This window comes from Phaseolus vulgaris, chromosome 9 (genome assembly GCF_000499845.2).
Source record: "Phaseolus vulgaris cultivar G19833 chromosome 9, P. vulgaris v2.0, whole genome shotgun sequence".
Lineage (NCBI taxonomy): Eukaryota > Viridiplantae > Streptophyta > Magnoliopsida > Fabales > Fabaceae > Phaseolus > Phaseolus vulgaris.
In genome coordinates, this window is record NC_023751.2 from 8125340 (window position 1) to 8140438 (window position 15099).

The 15099-nt window shown below is 32.6% G+C and overlaps 1 protein-coding gene and 1 long non-coding RNA gene across 5 annotated transcripts; both read left to right on the forward strand.

The window, feature by feature from the left end:
- The first annotated feature begins 376 nt into the window (after positions 1-376).
- Positions 377-2220, forward strand: LOC137822835 (uncharacterized). Of its 4 annotated transcripts, XR_011083003.1 has the most exons (4): positions 406-614; positions 743-1586; positions 1765-1807; positions 1892-2220. It is a non-coding gene; the product is annotated as an uncharacterized lncRNA (long non-coding RNA). The 4 variants fall into 4 exon arrangements; XR_011083002.1 differs by having other exon boundaries at positions 743-1807; XR_011083000.1 differs by having other exon boundaries at positions 377-614; positions 743-2172.
- Positions 2221-8415: 6195 nt separating this feature from the next.
- On the forward strand, positions 8416-9256 carry LOC137822184 (uncharacterized). Its single transcript, XM_068627085.1, has 3 exons — positions 8416-8482; positions 8566-8735; positions 8846-9256. Exons 1-3 carry the CDS (start codon positions 8416-8418, stop codon positions 9254-9256), a joined length of 648 nt encoding a protein of 215 aa, XP_068483186.1.
- The last annotated feature ends 5843 nt before the right edge of the window (positions 9257-15099 follow it).

The window sequence follows — 15099 nt, forward strand, 5'->3', positions numbered from 1 at the left end:
ATAAAAAAAAGTAAAAACACTACAATATTAAAAAATATCCATACATCAATTATTAAATACTTATAAACTTTTACTCTCTCAAAACTAAAATATTTAAGTATAACTTTCTCTAAATAAAGAAAACGAAAATTTGCTCATATTCAATTTTTTTTTTAAAGAAAAACTTTCACTAATAGACATTTAATGACTACTTATTATAAGGTTCTAATCTACATATCATAATAAGTTATATGGTGATAAAATTATAAATATAAAGATATTTTCTATATCACTTTTAAATTTAACCTACATATTATTATTATGATGTTTATGATGGTTATATTTTTATCCGTCAATAATAAGTCATCAAGTAGAAAATATTCTAATTTCGTTTTAAGTTTTATTTTACTTTTAGTTTCCTTCTATTTTTTATCTCTTTTTTCTTCTTTCGATTTACCTATTTTCTTCTCTTCCTTCTCATTTTCCTCTTCATTCCCACAAGTTTCATTTTAAATGTTAAAAGCAAGTTTGTGCTGATTGAAGCTGTTTGGTGCGAACTTATTCCTTCCAGTGGTTCTGTTTGAATCACGATTGAGTTGGTTTGGTGAATCAAAATCAGAGAAGTTTTTCTGAAGGTAATCTCCATGTTCTTCATCGGTAATTTCGTTTTCGCTAATTATCTTTTGTTCTGCGTTTTGTTGATGAGAATGTGAATCACATTTTGATCTGTTATCAATTTGACATGTTTTTGTTGAAACTGCAGATTACATGTGTTTGGTCGAAACTGCAGATAACATGTGTTTGGTTGAAACTGCAGATTACATGTGTTTGGTTGAAACTGCAGATAACATGTTTGTTAAATTGATTCAGTGGAAAAAAAAATATGAAGTGCAACAGAGTTGATTTTGTGAGCAGCTGGCTGGTTCGGGTTCAAGTCGCACAATAGCTACGATCAATTCAATGGATTCAAACGGTGGGATTGTTTTGTGACAGATGGATGTGGTGTTGTATGGGGTGAAACAACTGCACTTTTATTATTGAATTGAAGTGTTTGAGTGCAAATTTTGATTAAATAGTTTTCTGTATTTGTACCTTGCTGAAAACTGATTTCAATTAATGAGTATACTTTGATTCAACTGCCATATTTGGTGCATTAATTTGATCTTATTCGAACCAAAAAGCAGAGGCATTTGATCTCAATCGCTTTCTCCAGCTTCGTTCTTATCTTCAATAGGCATTGGAGAAGGTGTCTTCAATAGGCATGGACCAACGCCTAGCCTCATCAATATATGAATAGCTTGTCACTTTGACTGCAACAAGAAAACCAGTAAACATGGACTGATCATGTCTGTAGTTTCTAGGATGCTATTAATAGTTTTGTTGTTCATGCTAAAACTTGACTGCATTTCTAAGTTTATTTCATCTTTTATCTCTGATTATTGCTTCATGCCATGCATTTGGTGATTACAGGTGGCTCCCTTTTTCTATTTGATCGGAAGGTTTTAAGGTACTTTAGAAAAGATGGACATAATTGGAGAAAGAAAAAAGATGAAAAGACTATGAAGGAAGCTCATGAAAAGTTGAAGCCAGCATGAAATTTTCCTTAGGCATGTTTCAAGTGGTGGACACTGTTGTTTTTTGTCACCACTTGTTTTACTTGAACAACAGGAACCACTTAAGAAACAAGATATATGGAAATTCAACGAACCTTCAAAGCAAACTGATTTTTCATTTGATACTGAAATTATATACAATTAATTAGAAAATGATTTTGTTTTGATGCAGGGATACGATGCATATAGTATTTGTCCACTACTTGGATATTAAGGTATTTTACTTGTTTTTCATTATTTCTTACTATTTTACACTAAACTATCAAATTGATGTTGCACTGATTCTACTCACCATGCAGGACTTGAAGGATATCATACAGGAAAGACTGATTTTTTTTTTTTTTTTGTTTATATTGTCTCTTTTTTCCCACTTTAATACATCAACACTGTAGTAGTTGATCTCTGGTGATCCTTTACTTCTATTTTATCAACAGGGAGGCATTACCAATTCGCAAAGTACTATGTACTCAATATTATTTTACTTGTTATGAGAGAGAGAGATTGTAATGAGTGCATTAGCCTATACATGAGGATAGGCTTATGAAGTGATCACTATAAGGCTTTGTGCACAATTTTGGTTTTTATATGCCCACCTGAATTATTTAATTTATTTGGATGTGGATTTCAATTCCCTCGCCAAAATACTTAAATGGACTCATCCATAAGTGGAATAGGCTTACCAAACTTAGCCTTTATATTTGTTTATATTTTTTACTTCTTTGTGAAGAAACTAAAAAAAATATAATAATATGAAGATAAACTTTTTGTAAATAGTAGTAAGAAAAACAAAGTGAAAAAATAGACTCTTTAGTTTTATATTAATAGTTTTTTTTAGTGGCACATAAAAATATTGGTTTTGTTTTTATTTTATTATTTTCTTTGTTTGGAATTTTTCATTTGAACTTTGGGTTGTCCTTCCTATGCGTAATAAAAAAAAATTAAGTATTGTCTCAACTTTAAAATCTACATAAACATAAAAACCATAACATAACAAAATGGAAGTGACTTCAGTAACACAGTTATAGATAGTTGAGAGCATCCAAATCCACACCATAATAAAAACTTAGAAAATAACTGACACATCAACGAAAACCTGTCGGCAAATGAAACAAGTACCGTCTTCAAAAGGATTATTTAATAAATTGGAACTTTTGCTTAGGTCTTCAAAAGATGCATTGTGAGTTCCAGTTGAAAAAGCTAAACAAAGAGTCCAAAATATGCAGGATTAGCATGTAGCTCACATCATGAAGACATCAAAGTACATCAAAGTGAAACACACTGTGAAACACAGTATCAATTAGTCTCTTAACAACACAAGAAAAAATAAAAAATAAAATAAAGGATATTCACTATTCAAGCTTCATTCCATTATTTAGAGTTTCAATATTTTGTAACAAGAGTTCATATAACAACACATTAGACTTATGTATTTGATAATGTGACTTAAAGGTTACAAGTTACAACTAAAACAAGCATAGCGTAACCAAATAAAATGACACTGCAAGAAAAATGTATCCCTTTCCACCCATTCATAAAGTAACTGTCAGGAAGTTAAAAAACTTATATAATTTACCCATATCTCAAGTTGAACAAACAAAAACATATTATGTTATACTACTTCTGAAAAACGAATAAACAAGAAGTGAAGAATCAAGGTTCAAAACGATACACTTTATCATGATTTTCATTCATCGGGTAAGCATGCTCTCCACTATAGCTGAGGAGAACCTCATGTCCATCAGGACTAAATGTAACATGAGTTAAGTGTAAGCTTGGATGTCCCCGTAAAAAAGATACAATTTGAGAGCAAAAACATTTGGCTTGAAGTGTTACATGTCCATAACACACCATATACCAAGGTGGAAATGGAAAAGCAAATTTGATAAAACCTAGAACATGTAGGGCATTAGGTATGAAGAATGAAAAATTAACATTACAAAATACTTTATTTCAGTTTAGGCATTTTGTAGAATAGAGATAGGAAATACTAATGATATTTGCTGAGTAATATCCAAAGAAAAAACTGCCATCACCACGTCACCAATGTCATTTCCTTCATGAGACACCAATATTTCCTTGAATACCACTTGTTCTTACAAGGTCGAGGTCCTACGAAGTAAGTTCTTTAGTCCAAGTCTTCCAATCTTCTTGGCTTTTAGGTATGATCTTCTGTCCGCTCTCCAGTCCTCCGAGTCGTATGAGGGTACCTGCAAAGACACTCTGACGATCAAGTCAGTCTGAGTATTATATGCAGGTGAGTAGAGGGTGAAAAATTACCTTTGGTGTGTTGGGTTCCCTATGATATTTATACTTTTTGGATGGGCCTCAACTGTTTATGGACTTTCATGTGAGTCTAAAAGAGGACCCAACTATCCCTTAATCATGGTTTATTATTAAGTACGGCTTAATCATAGTTAATGGTAGGTTTATGAGATGCGTTCGAATTAGGAGTCCTTTCGGCCATCTGGTAGTACACCACCATCTCCTAAGACATAAATATGCCCAACCCAACAATGGACATCGGTGTGTAAAAATACTGTTGTTTAGATTTATGATGAAGATACCCAAAGGGTAAGTAGGTGACATTCAACACAGTATCAATCCCACTTAGCCCCTATAATGAAATAAAATTTCCAATTTTGTGGTAATATTGCATTTTCTACAAAAACTCATGAAACATGTAAGGTTGTCAAACATGTGTACACTTGAAAATGGTTAGCTATATGAGAGGAAAAAAGATCTTGATTGAATTTTAAACCAGTGCATGATCTCAAGCAGGTGAATAGCTCTATCATTCCTAACTTACATGCAAGATCATGAAATCATTACGTGGGAAGACCCTTGGTAAAACTAAAGCCCATATGAGATGTGACAAACAATGACAAGGCCATCCAATTTTTCTTGAATGAAGTGTCAGTCTATCTCTATGCTTGGTGTTATCATGCTCAACTGGGTTGCGAGCAATGCTAATAGCTGATTTATTATCACAATAGAGTCATAGGTTTTTCACATTTCACTTTAAGATCATTCAAAATAATTTTCAATCTTTACAACTCACAAACCATGTGTCATAACTCAAACCTTGCAACTACTTTTTGTTTTTTTCTCATTCTCCAAATCACCAAGTTTCCACCTAAGAATTCAACCTTCACACTAGACCTTGCAACTACATTTTGTTTTTTTTTTTACTTCTCTAAGTCACCAAGTTTCCACCCAAGAACATGTAATATCCCAAGGTGGACCTCCTATATGTAATTGACCCTACATAATCTGTAGCAGTGTACACCTCCATATTTATTTTTCATTCCTGTTGAACAACAATCCCCTTCTTGGACTTGTCTTCAAATATTGAAGGATTATGTTCATAACCTATAAACATCTCTCCTTTATAGATTATGCATGAACTAAGTGACTACATTCACAACATAAGTTATGCCAAGTCTAGTGTGGGCTAAGTAAATAAGCTTCCACACAAGTCTCTAATATTGACCCTTATTCACATGACATCTCCTTTGAGGTCAATGTGGATGACCCTCATTTGTGATAACCAAGTTGCTTTTCATATTGCCTCAAATCTAGTATTTCATGAGATGACCAAACATATCAAGATAAATTGTTACTTCACTCTAGAAAGATATATTACCACTTTGTTAATTCCACTGACCAATTGGTACATATCACCAAACCATTGAGGGGGGCTTTAGGATTGACCATATACGTAGCAAGTTCAATGCATATGATTTACATGTTCCACCTTCAAGGGGGTGTTAGACATATATACATATATTTCGAATATGAACTTGTGCCATCCTTATTTAATGCTTTGTATGATATACATATATATGTTCATCATTTGTGCTTACACACACTACAGTATTCTATCACATGAGTATATGTTATTCATGTCTAGAACAACAATATAAACACTTCAGGAATTGATAATCACATATAAGTCAAGTCACTGACTCACACGATCATAAAGGTGCATTGGACAAAAATAATTAACAGAAGGAGGACGAGACATTCTTTTTCGACATGAGCTAAGAGGTGGCAATATCCTTCTGTCATATAAGCATGCAAAGGCATCATCACTACAAGATATAGAAAGTCTAACATCAATTTTGAAATACAAGGATGAATTAATTAACGGTTGTATAACTATTTTAAAACAAAGTTAATAGTTTGTTTTGTAACAGAAAGGGGGTTTATAAGTCCTTCTAGGGTGCTTTGAATTAAATAATAACAATTTTAATTCTATCATACAAACATTTGTATTGTGAGAGCATATCTTTGTGTGTGTGAGTGAACACCAAAGTGAGAACGGTGTGAGTTATGTTATCCAGAGGGAAAGGAAGATTATTACTGTAAACTACCATAACAGTGGTATCAGCTTGCTAGGTGAGATAATGATCAATAAAGAATTAGAATCAAGGGTGGATTCTTTGGAGAAACTGGTGGCAGATTCCTAAGCAGCAACCCAGAAATCTTTACAAGGTTTACAACAAGCTGTCAATACAGCAAAGAGCAAGATTACTGTTGCTTTCAATGGAGGGCAAGGCTTTTTGTGTGGCAGTGTCACTACATTAAGACTTTTGATTTCCAACATTAATCTTAGACACAAATCTTGAAGGATGCGACCCAAAGATTTGATGATTGTGCCTTTGATGATCCCGTGGCTGAATTGGCTCGATTAAAACAAGGAAGTTCTTTAGTTGATTATTTGGAAAAATTTGATAATCTGTTGGCTAGAGTTATGGTTTCGGACAAAATGGCTTTGAGTTTTTTCTTGTTAGGTTTAACGGTAAGATTGGAGAAATCAGTCTGTTTACATAGACCAACTACACTTCAAGAAGTTGTGCAGTTAGCCTATCTTTAAGAAGATGTATTGCAGGAATTGACAAAGGAAATTCATGGGGTTTCAATGGAAAGTTTAGAGGAGCAACACAAGAATTTTAAAACAGGGAATTAGTCCCAATTTTACCATAAATTTGCACTTATTACTACATTACAATCTCATGTTGCACCAAGTTCCTTTAAGCCATTCTTAGGATTGGGCAACAAGACTATTAATGTAGGTTCTATTTCCAAAAAAAGAGGTTAGTGAACGTATCTCTAAAGGGTTGTGCAGATTCTGTGGTGAAAAATGGGATAAGAACCATATAAATAAATGTAAGGTTTGGGGCAAATTAAATGTTATTTTTTGTTTCCTAAGATCAATTGGAGGAAAATGATGCTTCAAACAAAAATGAGGAGATGGATTTAATTACACACAGTCTGAAATTGTTGCATGAGTCGCCAGTATATGTTTCTTTACATGTATTTCAAGGAGTGGCTGGTGGGAGTACTCTACAACTAACTTGTATGATTAAAAAGCTGAGGGTTCCATTTTTAATGGACACAGGTAGTACTGTTTCTTTGAAACCTTATAGGTATCCTCATAACCAGAAAAATGAAATTGAAAGACAAATAAAACAATTGTTATCAACTGGATTTATTAGGGAGAGTTCTAGTTGTTATGCTTCTCTCTTGGTTTTGGTTAAAAAGAAAGATGGTTCTTGGTGTTGTTGCACTGATTTCAGAAAGCTAAATGCTATGACTATTAAAATAAATTTCCTATACCCTTGATTGAGGATCTTTTGGATGAATTGTATGAGGCTATTTATTTTTCAAAATTAGACCTAAGAAGTGGATATAATAAGGTTAGAATGCATCCATCAGATGTTTATAAAATAGCTTTTAGGACTCATAGTGGGTTGTATGAGTGGGTAGTTTTGCCTTTTGGTCTTAGCAATGCCCCTGCTACATTTCAAAATCTAATGAATGATATTTTTTTGTTACCTTATTTAAGGAAATTCATATTGATTTTCTTTGATGATATATTAATCTATACTAAGACTTGGACAAACCATATTAGATGCATTGACATAACCTTGACCTTATTACGCAATCATCTTTTATTTTTGAATAAAAAGAATCGTAGCTTTAGAAAGACACATGTAATTGGGACATCAAATTTCTATGCAAGGAGTCCAACCTGATCCAAACAAATATTGGTTGTTTAAGAATGACCACAACCTACCAATTTAAAGGAGTTGCGTGGATTTTTGGGACTGTTTGGCTATTATAGACGTTTTATTCAGGGGTATGGTAAGATTGCAACACCTTTACTACAAAAATATATTCCTTATGTGTGGGGTGTTGAAGCTGATATAACTTTCCACAGGTTAAAAAAGGCATTAACCACTGCTCCAATTTTAATATTACCAAAATTTTCACAATCTTTTACTATTGAAATTGATGCTTCAAGAATAGGGATTGGAGCGGTGCTTATGCAATCTAATCACCCTAATGCATACATAAGTAAGACAATGGGACCTAAATATAAGTTATTATCTGCATATGAGAAAGAAATTTTTGCTATTCAATTTGCAGTAAAAAAGTGACAACATTATTTTTTAGATCAATATGTGGTAATCAAAACATATCAAAAGGCTTTGAAGCATTTCCTGGAACAACCCCCTACAACATTGTCATAGAATTGGGGTTTGGACAAGCTCATGGGTTTGGATTTTCGTATTGAATACAAAAAAAGGTAAAGACAATGTAGTAGCTGATGTGTTGTCACAAAATCCTACCCAAGATAAGTTAGCTTCAATGTTTGTAATAACTTCTGAATTAACTCAGAGAGTTAAGGATTCTTGGCTAGTAGATCATAAATTACAAAAATTTATTGATAGAATTCGCTTGACCCAAAATCCCCATAAACATTATACTTTTGAGAATGATTTATTGAGGAGAAAAGGTAAGTTAGTGGTGGGAGACAATGCAGAATTGCGTCAACATATTCTCCAACACTTTCATGATTCAGCAATTGGAGGCCATTTGGAAGGGTATGCAGAAGGAGGTAAAAAAGTGGGTCCAGAATTGTCATATATATGTAAAAAATGTAAGCCTTTGCTTCAATTTCCTGTAGGTATGTTACAACCATTATCTATTCCTGAAAAACCTTGGAAATCTATATCCATGGACTTTATTGTTGGCCTCTCTAAATCTTGTTATATGACTGTGATTTTTTTTGTTATGGACCGTTTAACTAAGTATGCTCATTCCTTGTCGCTTGCACATCCTTTTGGAGCGACTAAGGTGACATCCCTTTTCATGGACAATATTATCAAGCTTCATGGCTGGCCACAAAACATTATATCTGATAGGGACTCCATCTTCATAAGCAATAGCCTATACTATGAATGAAGATACAAGATGAAATTAATCAGCTATTACAAGCAAATCTGGTTAAGGCACAACAATGTATGAAGTTTTATGCTGATTTAAAACAGACTGACAAGCAGTACAAGGTTGGAGATTGGGTTTATTTAAAGATTCAACCATACAGGCAAACAACTTTATCCAATACCCATTTCCACAAGTTAGCTGCCCGATATTATGGTCTCTACAAGGTTTTAGAAATGATTGACAATGTGGCTTATAAACTGGAATTACCTACTGACTCTAAGATTCATAATATTTTCCATGTTTCCTTACTCAAACCATCACATGGAAGTAAACCAGTATCTACAACTTTACCTTTTGCTGACAGTGGTGGTCATTTTGTTCCACAACCATTGGTTATTCTAGCTCGTACAAATGAAGAAATAAATCTATAACTGAAGTGTTGGTGCAATGGGCGAAGACAAATCCAGAAGATGCAGTTTGGAGAAACTTCTATGAAATGCAACAAAAATTTCCAGACTTTAAATGGGTGCAGGGGTCGGGCCTTGTGGTCAATTCCTTGTTCATGGAGGGGACATTTGTTATATAACTCTTTTAAAACAGAGTTAGAAGTTAGTTTTGTAAAAGAAACGGGGTTTATATGTTCTTCTAGGGTGCTTTGAATGAAATAATAATAGTTTTACTTCTATCCTACCAACATTTGTGTTGTGAGAGCAAACCTTTGTGTGTGTGAATGAACACCAAAGTGAGAACAGTGTGAGTTGTGTGATCCTGAGGAAAAATAAAGATTATTACTGAAAATACCATAACATTAGCATAATTAGTCACCAGAAATATTTACCTCCCACCAACAAGGAGCAAATGTAGTTGAACTAATATCACAAGACTTTAAAGAAAGGACTTGTTTAGGAGGATCAACAAGTGATCTTTTATATCCACTTCGTAAGTCAAGCTGACATTAAACATGAAAATCAGTTAATTAAAAAAAAATGATTCCAACTTTAGAAAACAATGATCATAGTTAATCAGCTTCCTGACTAACTTACAGTACAGAACTACAAAAGCTACACTCTAGAAAGATTGTTAACACATACTAACTATTACTAGAGCCATTTAATTTTCAAATGTTTAAGAAATGACAATAATGATAGCATCATGAGATCAAAGATGCAACCAAGATCTCAATCATAGAATTAACAATTCCCTTGACATGCCTTAGTCATATAGGTTTCCCATGTGCACTTATAGTTAACAATCTACATGAAAAATCAAATTAAAAGTTTGATCCCTCCTTTCCATCCATGAACAACTTCCCATTAGTGTAAAATGCATAATAAATAAATATAAAAAAAAACATTTTCTTATTAAAAAAGATGGATAACGTTGAAAATTTAATCACTACAAGAAAACAAGCTATTAGCTTCTAAATATTTGTGTGGGTCAGCAATGGACGCTAATATCGTCGGCTAAAATGGCACAAAACCCACGCAAAATAGCATTCAACGCAAAACGGACGCACTTATGGATTTAATTTTTTTTTTAAATCCAGTTTGCGTCGGCCGCGGCCCACGCATATGCGTCGGCTTGCGTTAGCCGCGGTCCACGCATGTTTCACGTGCCCCACATTAATAATAATAATGAGTATAATACAAAAATCATATTATGACAAAAGAATTTGTTTGGTGTAGTGCTTAAAGCAAACCAATTGGTAATTTGGTAAAATCAAATATTATAGAAATGGAGAATAATCAGTTTTCCCAAATCACATATATGCATGGAAGAGCTGTAAATTTTAAATTTATTTTTCAACTCAGATGTTCATATCAGACAATGATCAATTGTATCAAAACAATTAAGTATGAATACAACTGAGTTAAACCACTTACAAGAATATTTCAACACTCTTGTTGTGAAGACAAAGAGGTACCTTCCCGAAAATCATGTTGTCTCAGTGTTATCTTCACTAACACTCCATACTACATTAGGGTTGTCATCTTCAACCTGCAAAAAGGAATAAGGAAGACATGAAAATCAACCGGATGCAGATTAAATTAAACATTCCTAGGTTTTGTTTTATTTCCTTTAAGGTCATTGATGTAATGTTATTCAAACAATGCTAAACTAGTGGAATACAATTTTCTTCCACGTGTGTATCCGTATTTTTTTATTATATATATTATTATATATGTATTTATATTTATTTAAATAAAATATAGATATATATATATATTTATATTTTTTAAATATCAAACTATATATATTTATATATTAAAGAAAAAAACATTAAATTATTTTTTAAAGAGAAGACTAAATAAAAATAAAGATTGATATTCAGGATATTTTTTTTTGTGTATTATTAAAAAAAAAATTATTGTTAATGAATATCTTCATTAATTAAATTACAACAATAATCAAATGATATAAAACATATCATTCATAATTCTTTTATCTTTCAAAATTTATAATTTTTATTTATTATTTTCTTATTTGAATATTCTTATAAGATTAAAAAAATAGATTGCTAAGTATTATGATTTATTTTGATTTTCATAAGAAAAAAAAATTGAATTACAAAGTGAAATAAATAAAAGTAACAAAAAGGCATAAACTAAATAATAATAAGAGATAAAAACTATAAATTTTAAGAGGAAGATATAGAAAAAAAAAATTGTTACACTTGTTTTACCATATTGCATGACATTTGTAAGCTTAAAAATAAACTTATTATTTGTAAATTTATCATATTGCATGACATTTGTAAATTGCATGACATTTATAAATTGCATGACATTTGTAAATTTAACTATTATGTTGACTATGTTTATCACAATATATCAATACACTTAGATAATTGATGTGTCTTCGCATTTGTATTCATATTTATTTAATTAAATTTTAAAATTAAATATAAATATATATATAAATGATAAAAAAAAATGTAGATATATAGGTGCAAGAATGTGGGTTTGAAAAAAAAATTATATAGTTAAGTTATACTACTTCTCAAAAACGAATAAACAAGAAGTGAAGAATCAAGGTTCAAAGCGATACACATGATTTACATTCATCGGTAAGCATGCTCTCCACTATAGCTGAGCAGAACCTCATGTCCATTAGGACTGAATGTAACATGAATTAAGTGTAAGCTTGAATGTCGCTGTAAAAAAATACAATTTGAGAGCAAGTTGACTTGAAGTGTATAACTACTTACACCTCCATAACACACCATATACCAGGGGGAAATTGGAAAGCAAAATTGATAAAACCTAGAACAGGTAGGTATGAAGAATGAAAAATTAACATTACAAACTACTTTATTTCAGTTTAGGCATAAGAAATACTAATGATATTTGCAACCTGAGCAATATCCAAAGAAAAAACTGCCACCATCATAGTCATTGCTGTCATTTCCTTCCTGAGACATTAATATTTCCCTGATAACCACCTGTTCTTACAAGGTCGGGGTCCCACGAAGTAACTTCTTTAGTTCAAGTCTTCCAATCTTTTCGGCCTTTAGGTATGATGATCTTCTGTCCACTCCCCAGTCCTCCGAGCCGAATGGGTACCTGCGAAAACAACCGACGATCAAGTCAGTCTGAATACTATATGCAGGTGAGTAGAGGGTGAAAAATTACCTTTGGTGTTGGGGTTACTTATGATATTTATACTTTTTGGATGAGCCTCAACTGTTTATGGACTTTCATGTGAGTCTAAAAGAGGGCCCAACTATCTCTTAATCATGGTTTATTATTAAGTATGACTTAATCACGGTTAATTGTAGGTTTATGAGATGCGTTTGGATTAGGAGAGTTTATTCGGTCTTCTCGCCTATTCGGTTGTGTACTGTTGTTTAGATTTATGATGAAGATACACAAAGGGTAAGTAGGTGACATTCAACCCACTTACCCCTCTAATGAAATAAAATTCCCAATTTTGTGGTAATATTGCATTTCCTACAAAACTCATGAAACATGTAAGGTTGTCAAACATGTGTACACTTGAAAAGGGTTAGCTATATGAGAGGAAAAAAGATCTTGATTGAATTTTAAAACAGTGCATGATCCCAAGCAGGTGAATAACTATCTATCATTCCCAACTTACATGCAATGCAAGATCATGAAATCATTATGTGGGAAGACCCTTGGTAAAACTAAAGCCCATATGAGATGTGACAAACAATGACAACAGTTTTTCTTGAATAAAGTGTCAGTTTATCTCTATGCTTGGTGTTATCATGCTCAACTGGGTTGCGAGCAATGCTAATAGGTGATTTATTATCACAACAGTGTCATAGGTTTTTCACATTTCACTTTAAGATCATTCAAAATAATTTTCAACCTTTACAACTCACAAACCATGTGTCATAACTCAAACCTTGCAACTACTTTTTTGTTTTTTCTTCTTCTCCAAATCACCAAGTTTCCACCTAAGAATTCAACCTTTACACTAGACCTTGCAACTACATTTTGTTTTTTTGACTTCTCTAAGTCACCAAGTTTCCACCCAAGAACATGTAATATCCCAAGGAGGACCTCCTATATGTAATTGACCCTACATAATCTGCAACAGTGTTCACCTCCGTATTTATTTTTCATTTCTCTTGAACAAAAATCCCCTTCTTGTACCTGTCTTCAAATATTGAAGGATTATGTTCATAACCTATATACATCTCTCCTTTATAGATCATGCATGAACTAAGTGACTACACTCACAACATAAGTTATGCCAAGTTTAGTGTGGCTAAGTAAATAAGCTTCCACACAAGTCTCTAATATTGACCTTATTCACATGACATCTCCTTTGAGGTCAGTGTGGGTGACCCTCATTTGTGATAACCAAGTTGCTTTTCATATTACCTGAAATCTATATTTCATGAGATGACCAAACATATCAAGATAAATTGTTACTTCTCTCTATAAAGATATATTACCACTTTGTTAATTCCACTGACCAATTGGCACATATCACCAAACCATTGAGGGGCTCTAGGATTGACCATATACGTAGCAAGTTCAATGCATATGATTTATATGTTCCATCTTCAAGGGGGTGTTAGACATATTATACATATATTTCGGATATGGACTTGGGCCATCCTTATTTAATGCTTTGTATTATGATATACACATATATGTTCATCATTTGTGCTTACACACACTAGAGGATTCTATCACATGAGTATATGTCATTCCTGTCTAGAACAACAATATACGAAATAGGCTGAAGTGTTGATGCAATGGACTGAGACAAATCCACAAGATGCAGTTTGGAGAAACTTCTATAAAATGCAACAGAAATTTCCAGACTTTAAATGGGTGTAGGGGTCGGGCCTTGTGGCCAATTCCTTGTTCATGGAGTTGACATTTGTTATATAACTCTTTTAAAACAGTTAGTAGTTAGTTTTGTAACAAAAAGGGGGTTTATAAGTTCTTCTAGGGTGCTTTGAATTAAATAATAACAATTTTACTTTTATCCTACCAACATTTATTTTGTGAGAGCATACCTTTGTGTGTGTGAATGAACACCAAAGTGAGAACAGTATGAGTTGTGTGATCTAGAGGGGAAGATTATTACTGAAACTACCATAACATTAGCATAATTAGTCACCCGAAATATTTACCTCCCACCAACAAGGAGCAAATGTAGTTGAACTAATATCACAAGACTTCAAAGAAAGGACTTGTTTAGGAGGATCAACAAGTGATCTTTTATATCCACTTTGTAAGTTAAGCTGACATTAAACATGAAAATCAGTTAATTAAAAAAAAAATATTCCAACTTTAGAAAACAGTGATCATAGCTAATCAGCTACCTGACTAACTTAGAGTACAGAACTACAAAAGCTACACTCTAGAAAGATTGTTAACACATACTGACTATTACTAAAGCCATTTAATTTCCAAATGTTTAAGAAACGACAATAATGATAACATCATGAGATCAAAGATGCAACCAAGATCTCAATCATAGAATTAACAATTCCCTTGACATGCCTTAGTCATATTAGGTTTTCCATGTTGACATGCCTTAGTCATATTAGGTTTTCCATGTGCACTTATAGTTAGCAATCTACATGAAAAATCAAATTAAAAGTTTGATCCCTCCTCTCCATCCAAGAGCAACTTCCCATTAGTGTAAAATGCATAATAAATAAATATAAAAAAACATTTTCTTATTAAAAAAATGATAATCTGGAAAATTTAATCACGTGATTACATCCAACATTATTGCAGATAAGAATACCCTGCTCGAAGCTACCTGGTGAAAATACTGTAAT